Raw genomic sequence first — 23,068 nt, 5'->3', positions numbered from 1 at the left:
GCTCATGGTGTTCTGTCTTCCCCTCCTGAGCCTTGAACCCTAGCTTCTAGCGAACGAGCGAAGCAGCGAGCGCCAGCCCGTGGCTGACAGGCAGACGGGGCACTGACCGGCCGCTGTTGACCGGCGGCTGGCAAGCACACACGGGCGCACAGACCGAGGCAGGACCATCAAAGAGAAGCAGCGTCAATGTATCACTGTTTTTTACAGTCAGTGTCAAAAGCGCTCTTATATCATGGGATGGATGTGCATGGTGACTTCTGTGGCAACGATGACGGCGGTGAGCAATGTCGGAGGCGTGGCCTTGGTCGTGGTAGTCGGCTCTTCTTCTCCGGCGTGTCCGTGGGAGTGCCTCGATTGTCTGTTGATGTGAAGTCGAAGCCGCGATGGGGGGCCGGTGGTATATGATGACGCGTAACAGGTGGTTCGTTCGGTGATCCTCCATGACGCCACCCCTGCCTAGTTTCATTAGTAGTTCACTGTCGGAGTCGGAGCTGCGTTTCCTAGTTTGGATTGTATGGAGTGTTGTGCTGCAGCTATTAGGGTTGCTGTTTTTCTTTTTCTTTCTTTGACCTTCGGATCCTCTGGTCCTAGGATCTTCATCACCTTGTTGTTTTCCGTTGCTTCTTGCTATTATCAATGAATGCCAGCCAAGCCGGATCTTTCAAAAATATATCATGGGACAGAGGGAGTAGTTTAAAGCACTATGATTTTCATTTAAAGTGTAATTTTCTTTTGCTTTGAGTTTAGCTGAGAGTACAAACTTTAAAGTATTTTGCAAATTAAGCTAATTATTTTGGTTTTTGACACTACACCAGTGTCAAGAACATCCTTATATTATGTGATGGAGGGAGTAGTCATTAGGGACTTTAATTTTGTGGCCATGAGAAGGTGTTATCCCAACAAACAAGGTGTGATGTCTTCCTTTTATGCAAATTTAAGACCTGACCACGAATTTTAATATGTTTTGAAAGACTTTATTGATATGTGTTTCTGATAAATTGTATACTCGTATGGTGTAATCTTTTGTATGTCAATTGTACCACCCTGACCTAAAATCTTGGCTACACCGGTAGTTGATCCAAACTACCATGCACACCAGAAAAGCCTTTCTGGACGTCTTGCCTGCCTCGCCACTATCTTGTGTTGTTCAGCTTCAGTAAACATGTATACACAGACAATTCGCCATGATCAGTGGCGAATCTAAGGGGGGGGGGGGGGGGGGGGGGTGCTTCAACAGGCTTGAGCCCCCCCTCCAAAAACTGGATTCTTTTTACTAGTATTCAGTCCAGCCTCATATAACAAAATATTAACCTTATTTGAGCTAAAAAAACTAAGAGTTAGTGGTTTTTTTTCACATCGGTAACTTTGAGCCCCCCTTCATTTTCTTCCAAGATTTGCCACTGACCATGATCATCCACATTTACAACCTTCACCGGGCATATCCTTGTGACACGGTTAATGAATGATTTTCGAGTGGACGAACAGACCACACGAAAGATACGTGTCAAAGTTAGTCAAATGGTGCACCCCTTTTTGCAGATGAGGCGAACCAACAGATTCTACTACATGTGTAGGGGTGACTAAACGGATAAAAGTCTCGAGCTACTTGCCCTAGTGAGATATGTGAAGCATCAACGTCGACTGAATGCTCCATTGGATGATGGAAAAGTGAAGAGATTTGACGAGGCGGTGTTGACTGCTGAGTACTGAGTATAGCCTTCCCCGGTTGGAGTTGGATCTTTGCCTCGGCATGTCAAAAGTTGACGAAAAAGAAACCAGCAGACCCCAAAGATATGGTAGAATAGCTATGTGCTGTTGTGGGTTTATTTGCTCTATTATTGTTCTCTGGCCTTTCCCATACCGTTCGGACAAATTCCATTACTTCTTATTAGTTTTGTATAAACATTCTTTTCGCAAACAAAAACGAGTTAAACATTCATGGTGCATTCTTCTTACTGATTTTTTTTCTCGCTAAAGTGAGTTCTGCAGACTGCATGCCTGCATATTTGAGTATGTGACCAAGTGAAGCCCAACTCTCTGAATCTAGAATCTAAAAAAGGAAATAGAAGAGTGAAGTCCCAACTGGCAAGCATTGGAAACATGGCAATAACGTCATGCGTTGAGTTCATGGTAGGTAGGTCAAGGAATATATATTTGGGTACCACGGGGGAATCGTCTGCGCAAGCAAGTTGACTTGTTTTCCAACATTATTGATGTGTTTGAAATGAAACTTGCATGCAGAAATGCCAGAGAATCTAATAAGTCCACACATGCTCAACAGCACATCATCACTGAGGCTCCTCGTTTTATGGATTTTGTGAAGTCCCGTCTTTTGGCGTTGTCCTTCCTTTTGAAGAAATTGTATTTTCTTAACACCCTTGTAAATCTATTTATTTTAATAATAGTAGTTTTTTTTATCTTTTTACCCCTTACTTGTGTGTTCAAGTAACCATTTTCGCCCCATTAAAGAAAACTTTCCACAAGTTACCGGATTAAAGAAGTCTGTTGCTCATTTTATCCCCTTTAACACTAGACCAAGTAATTCTTATATTTCTTTGATAGAATTCATGTCTCACTAATTGATAATATCATATCTCACAAAACTCCGGCACTGATCTCAATCACGTTAGCTCCAAGTTGAATAACACTTATTCCTTTTTTTTATATTTTATTAGAAACATTTTTTGTAAAGTTTATGATAGTATTAATGGAAATGTCAATTATTTTGTAAACAATTTGAATGTCTTTTTAGAACCCCAAATAAATTTAATTTAAGTACAAATCTTATTCATTATAGAGCACCTATTTTATAGGTCTAACTTGAATATGATGTATTCAAGAAGCCCTTCAAAAAATACATGCAGTACGTTGTGGTTCTTCTCCTTTCGCCCCATAATAGTATGAAAAATATATTCATGCATTTGTATTTTATGGAAGATAAAGCATTAGATTCAAGGCTATTAAAGTTTGTAGCTACCTTAAATCCAGTAGAAATTAAAATATGGAAATAAAAATTATACAATATAAATATCGATATTAAAAGCAAAGTTAGGCTTGCATATATTGCAATTTAATTTATCTTAGACTTACAGCAAATTCGAATTCTAAAAAACTTAAGAATAATTAGAAGTAGAAGACACGATTACATATAATTATTCCCAAATTGTAAAGAGTTTAAATGGGCGAGATATGGTATTTTAAAATATTTAGCATAACTAATTCATATAATAATGTGATGTCCTTATCACCACGCACGCACGAGCATCTGAAACACATGTCAACATTGTTCTAATTTTTCTTTGCGACAAGCATTGTTCTAAATTGTCTATATTACATTCCTTCCAACATTTTGGATAAGCTTCCCCGCAGAAACAAAAACATTTTGGATAAGCAGTCAAGAGATAACTATGAGACAGTCTTGAGGGAATAAGAGCAACTCCAATGGGGCGATCCATTTCGTCCGCGGCCGTCCGTTTGGGTCGGCGCGAACAAAAAAGCCGGCCCAACGCGCCGACCCAAACGGACGCGCGTCCGCTTTCGTCCGCCTGCCGATCCATTTTCGGCCCATTTTTTAGCCTGATTTGCGTCGGCGCGGACACAAGACGGACGCGCGCGCGCTCGCCCTCTTTCCTCACCGGGCCCGCTGGTCGGTGGCACATTGGATTCACACACTCGCCCGCCTGCTACGTCACCGACGCCGCCGGCCATTTTTTCAGATTAAAATGGATACATAGATAGTTCTAGTGTACACAGATAAAGAAAAAGACCACTACTCGTCGCTTTCTGACTCCGACTCGGTAATGTCCTCCTCCGACGTCTGAATGTAGGCGTCAGCAAGTTGCTCGTCTTCAAAGTTCCAACCCGACTTTTCTCGTAGCTTCAGTTTCAATTGAGCTGCGTGCTTCCGCGAACGCTTGTCCTCCCGATAGGCGGCTCGCTCCCTCCTCCTCGCGTACCTCTCCAACCTCAATTGCTTGTAGAACTGGCGCTCGTCGACGATGTCCTGCGGGAAGCCTCCGCGCCACACCACCAAGGCTTCCACGTCCTTCTCTGCGATGGCGAGGCGACGCTGCCGCCTCCGGTGGACACGACGATCCTCGTCGGTGAAAAGCCGCGGGAGAGGCGCCAGATCCTGCGCCCGCTGGCTCGACACGTTGGGAAAATTCATATCCCGACGAGGCCTCCGGAGGCGCCACGCCGCCGCGTCGTGCGCGCGGGCCGCCTCCGCTGCGGTGTCGAAGGTGCCGAGGATGAGACGTTTCTCGCGAAACCAGATCTCAGAGGAGAAGGCGCCGGAGCGGCGCTCGCGGACTCCACGAAAATCCGAAGCGCCCAGGCGGCGGATCGACATGGTGGCGCATAGGTGGCGAGAGTGGGCGGCGGACAGAGTGTGGATGGAGCGCCTTCTTTATAAAGAGCGCCGGCCGCGGCGCGCGCGAACCTTTCCCGCGCGCTGGAGCGCCAAAACCAGCGCGCGCTAGGCCGCTTTCCCCCACGCGTGAACCTTTCCCGCGCGCTGGAGCGCCAAAACCAGGGCGACGACATGATCTTAAACGCGCGCGGTCATGAAATGGTTCGGCCCGTTGGGCGCACTGCCGACTCAAAACTAAAAGAGGGCGGACGGCGGGCGGGTGGCCGATCCAAACGGACAAAAACGCCGTCCGTTTGGGTTGGCCCGTTGGAGTTGCTCTAAGCTACTAGCTGACTTGTTTACAAACACTAGCACTGCATTATTGACGTCCCAAAACGCAATAAGCATGCAGAAATGCTAAACAATTTCAGCTCAGACGGATATGGCGCTCAACAGCATATCACACACGAACATCATCACTGAAACTCCACCTGTAATCGTACCCTGTGTTAATTATTGCAGCTGCATTATTGCTGTTGTGCCTGGGGTCAGAGGGCAACGCAGACGGATGGCTCCCAGCCAGCGCAGCGCAGGTGGCGTCCGTCGCCCACCGATGAAGGTGACCGATAGGCTCGCCGGCTCACTGAGAGGTCAGCTCTAGCCTCTAGGAGCAGCAGATCGGTGGTACTAGTACTCCGGGCACGCATTAGCACGCCCGCGCCTCCTCATCTGCGCCTGTCGGGCGCATAATTGAGGTCTAAAAGGAGTGGGGAATTTCAGTGGCGGCTACTGTGGCCTTGATCACTGATGGCTGATCGATCGGTCCATGGCCTGCTCATCTGAACAATGCCTTTCGGGAGGGCCTCGTCCAAGAGATTTGCCCCTGCTTTTCTGTACCGGCGGAATCGGATCGGGCCACTGTGGCGCTGCACGATCGGGCGGGCGTTCGTCATCCATGTGTTTATGCCGAGAATCGGAGCGGTTGACGAGCAGACGAGAATGACGCGTGTCCGGCGAAGTGCTGAGCTGACGGGTCAATTTTCTGGATCGAATTGGAGTGGGGCTTCTGTTTGGGAATAATGTATGCGTCGCGCTGATAGAGAAACACTGGTTTGACAAGATAACCTTGGTTTTCTCCTGTTGCAGAGACTGATAGGCTAAGGCTGCCGTGATTTTTTATTTTTATTTGGAGAGAATTTCTTATTTAACACCGTGTTTAAATTTTATGCCCTATTTGACAGTGACATATAATTTTTTTTCCTATCTAAGAACGAGTCTAAATTTTATGCCTTTTATAGCACTTTTGTTCATTTTAAGCCTGAATGACACCTGAAAAGACTATTTTGCCCTCATGTAGATAGGAAAGAAAAAATTCAGTGTCGAATAAGGGAATAAAAATAAAATTTAATATAGTGTTAAATAAGAAATTCTTTCTTTTATTTGAGCTTGGCTGTCGTGAATTTGTTGTGACTGGAAACACGGGCAAAATCCTTCCTAAAAAAAAACACAGGCAAGAGCTGTGTCATTTGAACTCTCTCAACCTCTTCCATTTCTGTCGGCGGGTAGGAGCAGAGAAACGGTAGCAATGTATTGGCCTTGTAACTGAGTCGGAAACGGAATCTTCATTTACTTTCTAGAAGCAGTGGTAGGTTCTTCTTCTTTGTGTGCGCGCAAGCGTGCGGCCGCACTGGAGTCGCTGTCATGAAAGGCCTGAGCTGAGCGCTCCTCCGTCCTCCACTTTCCACGCACTCCCGCCACCAATTCATCCAACATGGGTTGGGTTTTTCCTCAAAAAAAAAAAAACATGGGTTGGGTTTGGCATCCGCACGCGCACACGGCCGCTGCCGCTCGCGCCACACGTACAAGCACACGCACAGCCACCGCCGCTGCGTTCTCCGCCACACGCAACCGCACCCGCGCCCCGCGGAACTGACCGGCGAGCCCGGGCCACGGAGAGAAAGGAGGGGACGGCGACACATTCCCGGAGTGGAAAACTCCAAGCGGGTAGGCAAGCAACTACGGAACATCGTACCGCGTCGGTTTAACGGGACGGGACCAAACCAGGGCTCTCTCATGCATTGCCGTCGGGACGGAGGAACCTGCGGCGTACGTGCCTCGGGAATCGGTAAACTTGGCGGATCGTCAGGGGCTCCGGCCTGGCCGGGAATCTCCCGCGGTGGCCACGGGCGACGGGCGACGGCGGGCCCCGCCATTGATCCCACTCCCCCTAGTAGTAGTGGGTCTGAATTATTGGCGAAAAGGAGGCAGCGGTTTCGTGGTCAGACCCTGCGAAACTGAAGCATCCAGAAAGAGTTGGAGCAGTGGTAGCTCAAGTGAGCAGCGCTCTCGTTGCACTGTCGTCAAGTGGTGGATGGGGTTGACCTCAGGCAAAGGTGCTCTGTAGCTGCGCGTATCGGCGTACTTTGGCGTATGTACATGAGCCGCGCGTTCGTATGGTGCTCCAAATCAAGCCCAACAGTACGTACTGATGGAACATACCCCTAGTACACACTGTAGTACATATGGTATTTCCTCTTCTTCTTTGCGGTACTGTACTATGCAGGGCCGGGCCGGCAAATTCTAGGGCCCTGTGCAAAATTAAAAATAGGGCCCTATATCACTATATCACTAGAAAAAAATGAACTAGCTAGCGAGAAATTATAGCGTATATGACATGGTGTCTTACTCAGTTAGAGATTATGCCTCAATATTTGACAATTAGACGAACCATCTAACTCGGACGAGACTTGCCTGCTTCCCACGCGTGCGTCCATCCATGCTCCCGCGTACGTGGCTTGATTTGATTGGAACAAAATAAGGCCCGACCCCATCCCCTTAAAATCAGGGGGGAAGATGATTAGATTAGAAAGAAAAAAGAAAAAGACAGCCGTAGGATGAAGTGACAGCACGGATGGGAGCATGGGGAGGGAGCAGGCAAGCCGGATCCATCTAACTCACCTACTCCCGTGTCCTGTCTGGTTGAACTACTATAATGTGATATTTAACCGAGGCAAGAACTGATCTCTAATGATTCTTGCCAAACATTAATTAGAAATTAGCAGTAGGAGTAGGAGCCGAAGTTAATCAGGAAGGAGGAGTTTACCAACTGTAACTTTGAATTTTTGCCTTAACCTTCCTACTGAAGTCATAATCTTCAAGATCATCTACGTTTTGAAACCTATACAAAGTCTTGGATCATTAGAACTGAGCAAACTCATCTGGGTAGCTACAGTACAGCCATACATATCTTCCATTGTATGGTTGTCGATTTATTGATTATTCACGTAATGGTCTAACTAACATGCATGATACCTCAAACGGCTGATGCTATGGACTAAAAGTCAGACGAATTATCGGGCCCGTCGCGGATCGATCCGACAATCCCGTTTCTGATCCGACGATCCCGTTTCATGTTGGCTGTAGCGACGCGAGGGGGCCTGAGGATGTATGCACGTTGGATTCAGACCTTTGGAGATCAATCCCATTTCCTTTTTTTTGAGATAATCGATCCTTGACTCACCTGGACGCGGCAACGGCCCAACACCATGCGGCCTAGCGCCCAGGAGTCTTTTTTTCTAGCGACATCGCCAAGGCCTGTATAAAAATTTGGGGCCCCTAAATTTTATGGGCCCTGTGCGGGCCGCACAGTGTGCACAACTATGGGCCCGACCCTGGTACTATGTCACGAACACGCGGGATGCATGTCTGTGGTGAAAACTCTTGTCCTAAACTTTATTGGTCGGGCACATCAACGACGGATTTATGTCGCTATCTTGTTGAAGGCGCCGTTTTCTTTCTATTGAGCGTGGCCTTCATTGTCTAATCTCAGCAAGTAGGTTGAAAATTCTTGTCCACACCCACTCCGCTCGATTTGGCAGCAATGGCACAAGGATGTGTATTCCTTCTTGAAGGCGTTGATGTGGAGAATGTCGGCTTAGTCGTATGCGTTAATTTAATATCTTGAAGTGGTTAGGTCACGATTGTTTTTATTATGTACTCTACTTAATAATATATAAAAATAGTTGTGCGCATCACATTGATGTAGAGGCCACGAGGGTATGAGCTTCTGTTTCGAAAAAGAAGAAAATTTGAACATACAGGATAAACTCACAGCAGGGAGGTTGGAGAGGGAAATTGGGGATCTGAGAGGAGCCAGAGGAAAGATTTGGGTTCAGGAATGGTGTGTTTGGTATACAAATTTGATGCCTACTCCCATGTCAGCTGCTCCTCAAGGAGGGAGAGCAACCTACAGGAGGGCGACGCTTTGTCTCGCCTACTGTGAGAGGCAGCAACCGCCGCTCTCCAGGGCAGCACGTAGACGTAGTGGGTCCGCCCATTACAGTCTTTTTTCTTTCTTTTTTCCTTCTTCTAGTGCAAGGCTTTTTTCTGTTTCTTTTTTCTTACTGATGCTTATATTTAGAAAATTCTATAAAATAAAGATATATGTTTGAATAATTACTTTGTTTAGTTTTAAAAAAATATTCATCGTGTATCATAATGTAAAAAATATTTTGTTTCTGTGTTTTTGAATAATGTTTATGTCATTCGAAAAATTGCAAACATGTTAAGAAACTGTTTATGCTGTGTAAAAAAGGGTTCATGCAAGTTCAAAAAAATGTCCGTGACATTTAAAAATGTTCACATGTTTAAAAAATACAATTTGAAATATGTTCACCATGTATTGAAAAATGCTCAACATGTACCAAAAAATGTTAGCATGTATAAGAAAAATGTGCAATGTGTTTTTGAAAAAAAATCAATATGTATCTGAAAGAAATGTACATCGTGTATTTAAAACAAATGTTAGTTATATCTAAAAATGTTCAAAATGTTTAAAGAAATGTTTAACATGTATTAAAATATGTTCAAATATTTATTTGAAAAAGTTCATCATGCATTTAGAAAGATGTTCATCATGTATCAAAAAGATGTTCAGCGCGTATACAAAAATTGTACAACGTGTATTTAAAAAGTTGACATCTATTTGAAAAGAAAAGAAAAAGAAAAGAGAAAAAAATAAAACCCCAAATAAGAAAACCGTAAAGAAAGGCCAATGAATACAGCAAAGAAAAACACAGAAAAGGACAAAAAGCATTTGGAAGGAAGGCCTATTCCAGATGGTCCTATGAGTATCGTCTTTCTGCGCTCGTGTGCTGAAGGGCCGGTATTTCCCTTGTAGTGTTTTTTGGAATGCTCATGCTCCTAGATCAGAGTCGACTACTTGGCTAGCATTCTAGCCGACAGTAAGCTCTTGGAACGTGGTGTCAGATGGGGACTAAGTGATGGCAAGCATGTCGACATTCTATCTAACCACTGGATTCTTTCAAATTCACCACATGTTCTATAAGCTACCTCGCCTATTCCTGCAAACGTGAAGGTACATTGTCTTGTTGACAAGAAGAATGGTTGCTAGAGCGAAGATACTATATGTGATTTCTTTACAGATCATGTGGATTCGGAACTCCTTCGTATCCCTATTGTATTTCCATTTACTCGTTTTGGTGAATATTCTGTACAACCTGCATAGAATATGGCTAGTCAACTAAGTTTTTAGCGTCCGATTGCAAGCATCAATATGGCTAGAGCTCATACAGTTTGGGAGATGAGAAGTTTTAGAAGTCAATCTGAAAGGTGAAGGCACGTAACAAAATAAATGTTACTTTGTGGCGTTTTGCTCAAGAGTGCCTTCCTTCTGGTGTTTAACATGCACTATTTTTCTGCCTACACGTGTGGGAGATGATTAAATATGCGTATGGCATCAATTTGCGGTGATGTGATTTAGCGAAACTATGGTTGTATGATTTCCTATCTAGATCTTCTAAACAGGAGGCCACGATTCTTACGGTGGCATTATCGTATATATGGTAGGGCAGTGACTATGCTAAGATTAATCTGGATGCCCCTCATCTTTGATGCATAGTGGAGAAGATGAAAGATTTTGTTTCTGTGTGAGATCATTTCCTCCAACTTGGAGTGGTCACCGCCGCGGTCAAGTACAAGTTCCACCAACTCGAATGCTGTAGTTTTTTTTGCTTATTCATAGATTAAAAAAATCATATATCAAAAAGGGTCACATATTTTATAAAAATGTTCATGAATTATTAAAAATGTCCAATGATTTCAAAAATAGACGTGCATTCGAAAAATGATCATGGATGTATTTTTCATGAAATTACAAAAAATCGTGAAAAAATATTCATGAATTAGAAAAAATCGAGAATTTTTTAAAAAATGTTTTTAAAAATCATAATTTTAACAAATGATTTTTTTAGAAAGAAAGTAAAAAACATGGGTAGAAAACTGAAAGACTGGTGAATGTAACGGCCTGATTACAATCTATCGCTTGGAAGAAGGCAGTAGGCGTTGCATACGAGTTGAACTTTATTGCACAAATAGGTACCTGCTTCGAACTACCAAAATCACTAATTAAGAAGTGCTTCTTGCAAAGATCACTCCCACCTTCCCAGGTGGCGATAAGTGACGTGCTGCATGTGCGCCATACGCCACTTGTCGCAACCTGGCAGTTTTTCTTTTTTTCATAGATCCGTTTATTCAAAACGTTTTATCTCTTAAACAATGAGTCCAAATCTCGAACCGTTTTCACCGTTGGATTCCTCGTGTCGAGATCTTCAAAACTAGATCCCATGTTGATAGGTTTTGACGAATTTTTTTCACGAAAAAACAGGCGATAAAACCGAATCGGGAGCACGGGTTTTTTCCCTTTCCGAAAGAGGCACCGTCGTGCCTCTCGTGAAAGCACAACCGTGACACTTGCGCGAGCAAAACCGTGCCTCTCGCCGAAGGAAAAACAAAGAGAAAATGTGTTTCTTTTCGTTTCCGAGAGGCACGGCCGTGCCTCTCGCGAAAGCACACCTGTGCCTCTCGCGCGAGCAAACCGTGCCTGCCTCTCGCGAAAGGACAACCGTACCTCTCGCGGAAGCAAAACCGTGTCTCTCGTGGAAGGAAAAAAAACAGAGAACACATTTTTTCCCATTTCTGAGAGGCACGGCCGTGCCTCTCGCGGAAGAAAAGAAAACAGAAAACACATTTTTTTTATTTCCGAAAGGCACGACCGTGCCTCTCGCGAAAGCAAAATGATGCTTCTCGTGGAAGCAAAACCGTGTCTCTCATGGAAGCAAAAAAAATTGCTATTTTTTGCGCGATTTTTTTTCAAAATTTTGTTTTGGTCCAAAAGCTAAGGAAGACCGATGAAAACCAAGAAGTCAAAAAACCGGTTTAAAAGCCGAAAACACGTGCGGAAAATAAAATAAAATCCGGAGGAGGCGCCCAGAGCGCGACATGTGGCGGAGGATGAGTGGCGCGCTCTCAGCTCACCGGCAAGTGATCATTGCGAGGCTTCCGAAGGAGTGCTCATCAACTAGTTGCTCCCACGAACTACTCCTTATGGAGGGAGTATTTCCTTATGGAGGCCCGTCAAATAGTTGGTCGGACGACCACGTCCTCTGACTCGGCCGACACATGTAGTATCTAGCGGCCCTTGTTCCACCCGCGCTATAAGCGAGATATATGTTGCCCTCGTGTGAAAGCTTTTCCCCACACGTAGAAACATTGGGCCGACCCCGTTTTGCTTTTTTTTGTTTGAACGGTTTTCGATGATGTCGGCTGCCTTCGGTCTAGTCTCTTCAATTTTTTATCTTTTTACTCCATTTTATTTAACGGGGGTTCTTTGTTCTTTGTTTTTCTTTGTTGATCAACAAGTTTTCTTGGTTTCTTTCTCTGTTTTCACGTTCTTTAAAATTTCTTTACTTTTCTTGTTTCTTATCACGGGTTTTCTTTGGGTTTTTTATTTCACTTATTTCCTTGTCTTTTTTGCACTGGTTATTTTTCTGTCTTCCTTTTGTTTTACTCTTTCTCTGGTTGTCCTTTGTTTCTTCCCCAGTTTTTCTTTTTTCTTTGTTATATTTTGATTTTTTGATTTTTCTTATTTTTTATCAAATTTTCTTTGGTTTTCTTTTTTGTCATTATACTTTTTCCTTTTCCTTTTTGAATTTTAACTTTGTTTCTTTTCTTTTATTTATCATTGTTCTATCTTTCTTGGTTTTTAATGTTTTTTATTCTTTGTTTCTATCGGTTTTCACAGTTTTTTTAATTCTTTTTGCACTAGTTTCTTCGGTTTTCTTTTTTTGTTTTATTTTTTCCTATGTTTTATTTTTATGTTTTTATTATTTTTCATTTTCGTTTGTTTCTTCTGGTTTTCATTATACATTTTTCATGTACATCTAGAATCTTTTCTAATGCATGTTTAACATTTTGCAAATACAAGTTTAATATTTTTAATACATGTTAACCTTTTTTCTGTGCACATTTGTAACATTTTTCAACTGCCTCATTAGCGTTTTCAAATACAAGATTAAATTTTTTGAATACATGGTCAACAGTTTTTCTATGCACATTTTCAAATGCTTGATTAACATTTTCAAATACAAATTTAACATTTTTAATACATTTGCAATATTTTTTATACACATTTAACATTTCTCAAGTGGTTGATGAACATTTTTCATAAGTAATATTCTTCAAATGCTTGATTGATGTTTTCTAAATAAATGATCAACTTCATTCACAGATATGGTATGCTTTTTATCTACATGAGAAACATTTTCTTTATGCACTAAACATTTTCAAATGTTTGGTTCACACTTTTTTAAAATATATGCACAATATTTTTTGTGTTCACATTTAAAAAAATTCAAATGCTTGATAACATTTTTTTAATACATAGTCAATTTTTTTCTATACACATTTTAAAATTTTCAAATGCTTGACTAACATTGAAATATAAGTTTGAGATATTTTTAATGCAATGGTCAAAATTCTTATACACATTTAATATTTTTCAAATGCTTGATTAACATGGTTCAAATACTTGTTTAATTATTTTCAAATGCTTTGTTAACATTTTTTAAATACATGATAAATTTTTTTAAAACACATGATCAAATTTAGCATGTTGTTTTTATTAACTGATTAAAATGCTTGATTAACATCCGCAAATTTAGCATGTTGTTTTTATTAACTGCTTATTTTTGTATACATGAGAAACGTTTTATTTATACACATGTAACATTTTTTAAATTTCTTATGTAAAGTTTTTGTTGTAATATATTTATTTAGAATATTTGAAAGTATAAACGAAAGTAAAAAATAAAGTAAAAAACATGAAAAAAATAACAACAAAAACGAGGCCTTGGGTTCTCACGCGCCTAGGCCAACCCATTTCTGAAGTCATCGCACGGGAGAGCATGCTAAGTCTGGCTCTAAGCGAGACATAGTGCTGCCCCCCGTGTTCTGCAGCCAGTTTGGGTTACTAAAACGGCTTGTTTGTTTTCGGTATTTTTATTTTTTCTCCCAAAACACAAGAAATAGTTTAAGAAAGTATGAAAATTTTATCCCAAAATATGAACACGTTTCCAATTTTTGATTTTTTTTCGAAAATATGATTTTTTCCTCGAAGATTCTGAACTTTTCTGAAACGCTATTTTTTGGCCAAAAAGTGAATATGTTTTGAAAATATGATTTTGTTTTCTTCTAAATTTGCGTTTTTGTGTAGAAAACTAGTTTTTTAAAATGCTAGCATTTTTCTAAACAATTGAAATATTTTTAAAAAATACTACTCCCTCCGATCCAAAATAAGTGTTGACAATTATTTTGGATCAAAGAGATTATTATTTTTCAAATACCAGAAACACGAATATTTTTATAAACGTTGTTACATTTTTCTATCCTTTTAATTTTTTAATAATAAATAATTTTCAGGAGCCTGGGGTGTTGTTGCTCGTGATGACCGAGGCAATATCTTGGTTGCAACTACTTGTGCAATACCGCATGTGTCTAGTGCAAGCTTTGCGGAATTGTCAGCTATAGGTGTGGTCTGATCCTTGCAACGAATTTGGGATGCACTAAGCTTATTTTGGAGTCTGACTGTATGACTGCTTTGGAGGCTATATCTCACCCAAACGCATACTCCCTCCGGTCCTTTTTAGTTTGCATATAAGGTTTGTCTGAAGTCAAACTTCGTAAACTTTGACCGAATTTATAGAGAAAAATACCAACATTCAGAATGTGAAAATCAACAACATTAGATGCATCATGACTTTAGTTTTCATATTGTATAAATTTAGTATTGTAGATATTAATATTTTTTTCATATAAATATGGTCAAACTTTATGAAGATTGACTTCAGACAATTCTTATACGATGAATAAAAAGGACCGGAGGGAGTACATGGGAATTGATGTTCCAATAGTAGCAGAATGCTCTCTTATGGCCATGGATTTTGAAAGCATTACTTTACTCATAGAGAAGCTAATATGGTAGCGGATGGCTTAGCAAAGCATAGCTTTAGACTTTAGTCTTAGCAAATCTGAAACTTGGGATGCTGTCCAAGGCTTTATTCTTCACTAGTAAGTTTGCACGTGCAACGCACGTGAAATCTTCTTAGAAATAATTCTAAGCCTCCCATCTTGCATCAAGATGCCCTTTGTCCTTCGGAGAACACATCTCTAATAGTATATTTGTGTCGTAGTGGTTATATAGTGGACATATGTGCCATCTTCAATTATCTCTGACATTTGCCAAATTGATGAAGTATTAAGAAATGAATTAATATACATTTGAACCATGAATGTTATTTAATAGCGGGTGATACCTAATACCACATGCCTATAATTAATCCCGATCTTGACAAACTCATCATATGAAACCACAAAAGAAAACCCATTAAATCAATTACACAAAACACATATTTCTGAAGTCTTTAATAGCAACAAAATAAAACTGTAAATTAACTTTGCATCAGCCATGACTTAAGTACGCGCAAATTCTAGTGGAATCAATCATCCGACCCACTATTGTGTGCACAATGGATTATACACAAAAGTGAAAGAAATACTGATTGGAGAAGCATGAAGATATTTTACTGACCTTGATGCCTAGTAGAAGGAAAAAATAGAGCACAGAGACTTACCAATGGGTAGTTGTCATGATGTTTTCTTTTCAGATTACCATAAGTTACATACGATAAATATGCCATCTCTAAATTTATTATACTGACATCGCTGACTATCTTCTAAAAAGGATAAGACCTGAGCAATGAGCTATCAATTTTCCTTCACCAATATGATGGACCTCTCAAATGGGGCTTGTTGCAACCAACAAAGATCCTACATCTTGTCACCTCAGGTTCAGAATATTAGCTTCAACATAGCAACAACTCCAAGATTTGTAGTACTACTATCTACGCTACTTTTGTGCCCTTTAATATAAGTAACAACATCTATAAGGTCATCTATATGCACCTTTATAGTAAGGAAAAATGAAATGATAAGCATCTACTCGCTCTGTAAACTAATATAAGAGCGTTTAGATCACTAAAGTAGTTATCTAAATGCTCTTATATTAGTTTACGGAGGGAGTACATGATAACAGGAAGGTCAGTTTTATACCAGACTGCTTGTGAATGTACTTGATTAATCACATTGACTTGGTTTTTTCATATGGACAACACTATGTAGTTCCCTTCATCTTGGTGAGAACAAATGCATAGGTAGAAGTCTACATATCTAAAATTACTAATTAGCTGAAAACGTGAGTCTGATCAGATTCTAATAACACAACGGAATAGAAAAAGACATCAGATCAATAGACACCTGGCAGCTGGTGCGTGGCAAGGGCATGTAACTGGCGAAACTTAACGCAATGACAGATCCAATGGCTATGGTCGTCGCTTGAGCCTAGGTTGGTTCCCGGCCAGGTGGATGCAACCCGTGGAAGCTGTGAACCCGGGGGGCAGCGTCGGCCGGCACCTGCTCGATGTCGACCACGGAATGGCACCAAGCATGGCAGATAGAGTGAGAGCCGATCAGGGAGACCACCGCTGACTCTGTTTCTCGCCATTCTCCCCGCCAAGAAGGAGATCAAAGGATTCGGTTGGAGGATGTCGAGGATGCGAAGATAGTGAGGCACTTGTCCGCGGAGCCGCCCAGAAGGACGCCGAATAACACCGAGGAACATGAGGCGTCCCCGATGGCCTGCTAGGCGGTGTAGGAGGCGGCTTCCAGACGGCTGGCTATAGGAGGATGCGCCGTCCCCGACAGCAAAGCCAGGGGGTGTAGGAGGAGGCGCCGTCCCCGACGGCCGACCAAGCGGTGTAGGGAGACGGCGCCGCCGAAGGCCGTGGCGTGGCGAGGCGATGGGTTAGGGCAACACAGAGATGGGAGGGGCGCCATCCTTCAAGGTGCGGCGGCTCGAGGCGATGGGGGAGGCGTCATGAAGGTGCATCGGCTGGAGTCAATTTGGGGGCGGAGCGATGATGCAGCGGTTACTTTCCTTTCTTTCTTTGTTGATTGACATGGGCAGTTTCTTTCCTTTCATGCCAAAGGAAGGTGATCACGAAAGAGAAAATTGTGTTTAGCGTTAAACGCGTTTAGTCGCTCACCATTAGGACAATAACAAATGTTGGATGAAAGCGAATGGATGGCTGAGATCTGTTGGATCTGCCCCACTATGTCTTTTTATATTGGTATAGATTCTTATGTAAACGATCTTGCTCTATCTGATGAATAAAGTTTTTATGCTAAAAAAGACCTGTAAAGAAGAAACATTAAAAAAATGGTCTGGAACATTGCTGACTCTCCTCGTCCGTGTGAAAGGCGGCCTATATACAGTCAATGGATAAAAAAGGATCTGCCCTCGCCTTTAGCGGAAAGGAGCACCACTCCGCCTACTATGGTATTCGCTGTATGTTTTCCTTTATTCATTTTTGATATTTTTTCAATATTTTTTGCCAATTTTATGTATTTTGTTTTGTAATAATTACAGTGTTTTATTATTGTTGTAATAATGTTCTGTTTTTCACATATATTTACCATTTTATTATTTACTTATCTATTTCCTCTTTACGTTTTTTGACATTTGGTCAAATGTATGAATATATCGTGAACATTTAATTTTCAGTACATGAGTATGTATTTTAAAATGTATGCACATTTTGAATTGTATTAAGAATAAAAAATATCTTTACATATAACTTATGTGATTATATTAGATTTTTTGAAGCATAGCACAAGCATTCTATTTAGTGTGCATGAAAAATTCTCTCAAACTGTATGAATAATTTTGAAAACCCGATAAAAATATTTTTTTTGACATATAAATGTTTTTTTACTATTGCCGTGATTTCTTATTCCGAAGAGCTTTTTTTTTCGATAAAGGGTGGATTTTATTGACTCAAGATGAAGCATCAAGTGAATACAAACACAATGAGTACACACCCAGCCTCTACATAACTAGGATGCACACATCCAAAACCAACACACACAAAGCCCGCCGGCAAATAGCAAAGTCATATAAGACCAAAGCTATGCCTAAGCGAGAGAAAAAAAACCTGACAAACTACAACAAGGACTATATCCGCACCAATCCTTACATGACAATACAAGGATAATGATGTTTGTGTTCTTCAACAACAACACCTTTAGAAAGGAAGCGACGCTCAAATGTCGCCGTCACCGGATCCGGACATCGAAGGCCAGATTCTAAGTTTTCACCCTAAAGAATCAGTCAGCATATCCGAGCAATGCCTTCAACAAGGTTACGATGCAAGTACATCGCCATTGCCAAATATAACCATCTCGGGCCAGTCCTAGGTTTTCACCTCGGAGCTTGACACCGGGCACTTGAGAAGCACCACCATCAAAGTCAATTATGTGTTGTCGCCACCACTTTCCATGATCCCAGCAACTACATGCATTGGGAGACGACCGCTGTTGCTATATAATAATATCCTCTACGTAAAGTCATTGTGCATAGATTGCATCTCACCGATGCTCCCGAAGGCCCCAAGTGGATTAGAGCTGTAGTCAGCCATCGACCACCTTTGGAGACCATCGACCACAAACCATGGCGCCCGCCTTGTCACCGCAGCTGTTGTACATGAGGAGGCCAGATCTGGTCATTCTCCACACGTACACACCATGCCACACCCATGCCTCCATGGGCCATCGAGCAACACAACCACGCCCGCGTGCTACCAACCGATCAGGGACACTAGATCGATCGTGACCCGGTGTGCAGCAGGTGAGCAGCCGCACCCTAAGCTTGAGGCTTGAGGCTTGAGGCGAGTAGCCGCCGCCGCAACCGAGGCAAAGATGCCAGCAGGGGCAGCTACAGCCGAGGCCGAAGATGGGACGCCTTATGTGGATCCGGAAGATGGGGAGGAAGGAGAGTGGGACGCGAGTACGCGGGCCGCCCTGCTGCTGCCGTCAGCCCGGCGGCCTCCTCCGGCGACGGCAGGGGGTTGGGGCGTCGACGGCGAAGTCTCTTCTGTGGCGGCGGGAAGGCCTCCGGAGTCGCTAGATGCGACCCGGGAGGCTAGGGCTGGCAGTTTTTGATAAGACAGGTTGTATTTGATTAACTACTCCGAAGAACATGGTATCATGACGTTCTCTTTGAAAAAGCTTTGCTCTCATCGGATATCAGCGAATGACTCAGGCCCTGTTTGGTTCATAAGTTCTAGGACTTTTTTTAGTCCCAACTTATAAGTCCCAAGTCCCTAAAAAGTCCCTACCTATTTGGTTCCTGGGACTTAGCATGGATTAAAAGACCATATTACAACCATAAGTCCCTCCTTGAGAGTCTTATTTCATAAATCCCAAATGCCCACTTTAAGTCCCTATAAATCCCTCCTGTTTGGTTTAGATGAGACTTAAAGGGACTTTTTTAAGTCCCTACACCAATAAGTCCCTATAACCAAACACCCTCTCATACCCTGCTTACGTCAAGTTATAGAGTGGAGGAGCTTGACTTCGCAGTGAGTGAATGTTTACCAGATGAGGTTTTAACTGGTAAACAACGTCTAAGATGAGCCGCATCCAGGAACACATGTTGCGGTGGAAACACACGATGCAGTAGAGACATGAAAAAATGCAACAACAAAAGAGTAGCTTACTCAAATCTTAGAGAATAAATGTTAGCGAAAACCCAGTTCGCGTAAAAGAACATGTTAGCAAAAGTCCTTTCTTTGCGAAGGAGTATGCGATGCACCTGTGTTTGTGTTCCCTCGTTCGTTTCGACGCTCCCTCCCAACTTCACTCTAGACACCACAAGCTTGTGATTATTACTTAGACTAGGCAATTTTTTTTGCGGGGTACTTAGACTTGGCACATGATCTCCAATCTTATACTCCCTTCGTTCCTAAATATAAGTCTTTGTAAAAATTTCACTATGAACTACATACGGATGTATATAGATGCATTTGAAGTTTAGATTCATTCATTTTGCTCCGTATGCAGTCCATCTGGTGGAATATCTATAAAGACTTATATTTAGGAACGGAGTACTATCACTCAGCTCCAACTCGTTGAAAACACAGATAGATTGCTCAACAGCGACACCATCAGCATCAGCATTCAGCAGTGCACAGTGCACTCCATCTCCTGGAAAACAATGAAAAAGTACAAATCCGGAAAACATGGCCTTGCCTCCCCCCTCTCCCCCCGCCTCAATCAATTCCAGCACACACACAGCTCGGCCCACTGCGCCGTCGTACGCGCGATCTCCGGTCAGCTGTCGACGCCATAACCGGCCAGGCCGTTGCGACGCCACTGTGCAGGTCGTAGGCGCGCCCTGCGATCTTCGGTCACGCGCGACATGCATGTGCAGCAAGCCAGCAACAGTCCTTGCGTGCATGATCGAATCTCATATGCATGCATGCAGGTCGTCTTTGTTTCTGTTTGTTTTCTGCCGCTGCGACTGCTTCTGCGTGCCATGGCAGGGTCGCAGACGGACCACCTCAAAGTCAGTCGGAGTCGCAGTCGGGATGGCATGGCATGGCGCATGCGATGCGAACCCTCCCTCGCGTGGCCTGCGATGCAAAGTCCGGCTGTCGATGCTCTAAGCTGGCGTGCGCCGGCGCCCCCGTCCGTACGTACGTGCGCGGGCGGTAGCGGGGGCACAGGTGAGGAAATACCGTCTGTCCGACTGCCCGTCGTCGTCTTGCTGCTTACTGTTATCTGAACCTCTGAGTGACTTTCTATTCAGCACGGTGTTTCTGTTCCACCTGCTTCGTTCTGATCAGCGTTGCCGCTGCCGTTGCATTGCAGGCAGCAGTCACAGAATGCAATGATCATATTAGATGCGCGTGTAGATTGATTCATCTGATCCTCACAGAGCCGAGTTTAGATTTCATGGTGTCAATCGAATGGGATCCAGCGAGCTGAGATGGCCGTGGGAGCTGCCTGGAGAAGCACGTACGGATGGGGCGAGGAGATACCTGTAAAGCGAGCGAGATCCCGCCCTACGTGGAGAACGACGCAGTGCAGTGCCCTTTGGGCTTTGGTGGGCATGCTCGACACGAGCACGAACGAGCAGGAGGGGCACGGCCAGTGGGCCAGATTCCAAGGCGGTTGCCAATGATGGCCACTCGATGCGCTTATCAAGGCCGGTGGCCCGGCCGGAGCTTTTTGCAGCAACAAAAATGGTGGATGCAGGCCGCAGGGGAGAGAGATGGAGAGATGTGGCTGGATGGGACAAAAGGGTGGAATGGCAGAGGGAGGCGCGTGATCCACAGTGCCAGACGTACCACTCGTGCTCGGACGGCGTAGTAGAGTACTACTCGCCTAGCTAGCTACTACTCGGTAGATCGATCGCGCACACGAAAGAGGCTATGGACACGGACATGTCCTCCTCGGCTCCTCCCTCCTGCTACGTGTAGAGGCTTTAGGTTTAGCACAAGGACACGAGAGGGGAGATAGATAGACGTGGTAATTTTCTTCGAAAAATACAACTCCCTCCGTCTCACGATATCTCAAACTATAACAGTAGATTATCGTTCCCAGCATTTTAGTCGCTCTGTGTATATACATTGACCTGACCTGAGCATGCCTGCTCATGCCGTTAGAGAGAGGCCGGCCGGCCAGCCGGCCGGCCGGGGGCGGCGGCTGCAAAGCTGCGGAAAGATAAAGAGGACAGAGGGGGAGGGGAGGGACACTTTGGCCAAAGCTCGGAGCGCAGATCCTGTTTTGACTGCCGCCTGAACTCCCAAGCACGCCGTCCCGCCTGCTTCGGTTCCAGCGACTTCCCGCGACTGTGTAGATCCTGAGTCTTACAAGTTTGTATAGTTTCGAAAGATTTTGTACGCGCGCTTGCAACTTTTAGACATACGGCTTGTTTATCCGAACACGGGCAAAAGATCAAATCGTGCTGAGTAAACAGGCAATTCTTTTTATTAAATTAATCCAATAATAAATCATGAACATGACGTAAACAGCACTAAGCACATACGGATATTATCACATATTAGGCAAATAGTAGAAACATCTACCCAAATCACTAGTACGGATAAAACCATAATAAACAGGAGCGGGATAAGCGAGTTATACCCTCCGATCGGCCAAGCAGAGGCCGTGGCGGCGGCACTAGCATCGGCGTCCTCGGTGGCCTTCTTCTCGGCTTCGAGTTTTTCGGCGGCGGCACGGTCGGCTTCGTTGACGATGGAGATGATGACGATGAAGACGACGCGAACGTGAACGAACGGCGGCGAGGAGTCACGTAGGAGACGCTCCCCAAAAACCTAATCGCCCCTCTTCTGTACAAAATCCATAGAGGCGGGGTTTCGGAGGCCTGCTCTCTCGTCAACCGTCCACGTGATGGACGGGATGGGATCACCGACGGTAGCAACAGTAAAGGGAGCGACAGTGGGCGTGGAGGCAGATATGTGATCTGATTCTCGTGATGGCTAGAGTTGGCAGACGCCTCACATATATGGGCGCGACTGCGTGGAGAGACGCGGGCTGGACGCATGTCCGGGTCGGTAACATCCCACGATCCGACGTCTCAGATCGTGGCTCTTCTGTTAGGGACTCTCCGTTCCTGACCGGCAAAAATAAGCGCATAGGTGTGAGCTCGGCTCGGCCCATTCCCACGGCGCGGTGCGTCGTGATGAGGTTTGGCGTGGCGAGACGGCGGCGCAAGAGGAGCGCGCGGGAACCACTTCTCTTGTCAAGCTTCAATATCATGTAGAAGAGAATCCCTTATAAGGAGGTCCAACTCCTCTCAAACTAGCAATGTGGGACTAAACTTTTCACCAGACCTAGTGCCATATAACCCACAAGGGCCCTTGCAGATTTTTCTGAAATTGTTAGACGGGCCCAAGGCCGCCCCCCCTATATTTCAACGCCCCCCACCAGATCTCAAGGGTCCATTTTGTCCTTTGTTCCAAAGACTGTTTTGATATACCAGTATTTCAGTGCAGACCTGTTAAGGTCGAACTCCACCTAGAGCAAATAGCTACACTCCTTCACAACAGAACAATGGACTATGCCTTGAATTGTCAGTTTGGCGTAAAGAAGTTTCACCACATGTCTTACTAGTACTAGACCGCTGAAGGTTGACCCCTCGGGTGGAGCATATTAGTCACACTCCTGACCTATTCATCAGCTTGCTAGAGATCACCCTAATCTCATAGACTGTGATCAGCAGTCGGGTTCATATAGGTGTGTGTTCCTTCAAAGATTGCTCTGTAGGTTAGCATCTTGCCTGTATATGCTTTGGAACACATGAAGATAGTAGCCAACCTACCACACAGTTTCTGAGAGTATTGCACTCCAACGGAATGAGTTAGTAAAGTTACTCTTTTCAGTTCACCAATGGATTGTTTTCCCGTGTCATACTTCATAGGATCTCCGATCACATAGGTT

At 43.8% G+C, this 23,068-nt stretch overlaps 1 protein-coding gene across 1 annotated transcript; it reads right to left on the bottom strand.

Moving 5' to 3' along the window:
- Positions 1 to 3,769: 3,769 nt before the first annotated feature.
- Positions 3,770 to 4,351, bottom strand: LOC109741275 (uncharacterized). Its single transcript, XM_020300351.1, has one exon. It carries the CDS (start codon positions 4,349 to 4,351, stop codon positions 3,770 to 3,772), a length of 582 nt encoding a protein of 193 aa, XP_020155940.1.
- Positions 4,352 to 23,068: the final 18,717 nt, after the last annotated feature.

Source organism: Aegilops tauschii, chromosome 4 (genome assembly GCF_002575655.3).
Source record: "Aegilops tauschii subsp. strangulata cultivar AL8/78 chromosome 4, Aet v6.0, whole genome shotgun sequence".
Lineage (NCBI taxonomy): Eukaryota > Viridiplantae > Streptophyta > Magnoliopsida > Poales > Poaceae > Aegilops > Aegilops tauschii.
The sequence above is the reverse complement of the archived record's forward strand: the minus strand, read 5'-3'. Positions and strand labels throughout refer to the sequence as shown.

Excerpts from the sequence above, each read along its gene's own strand:
- LOC109741275 (XM_020300351.1), bottom strand. The coding sequence starts at position 4,351 with ATGTCGATCCGCCGCCTGGGCGCTTCGGATTTTCGTGGAGTCCGCGAG.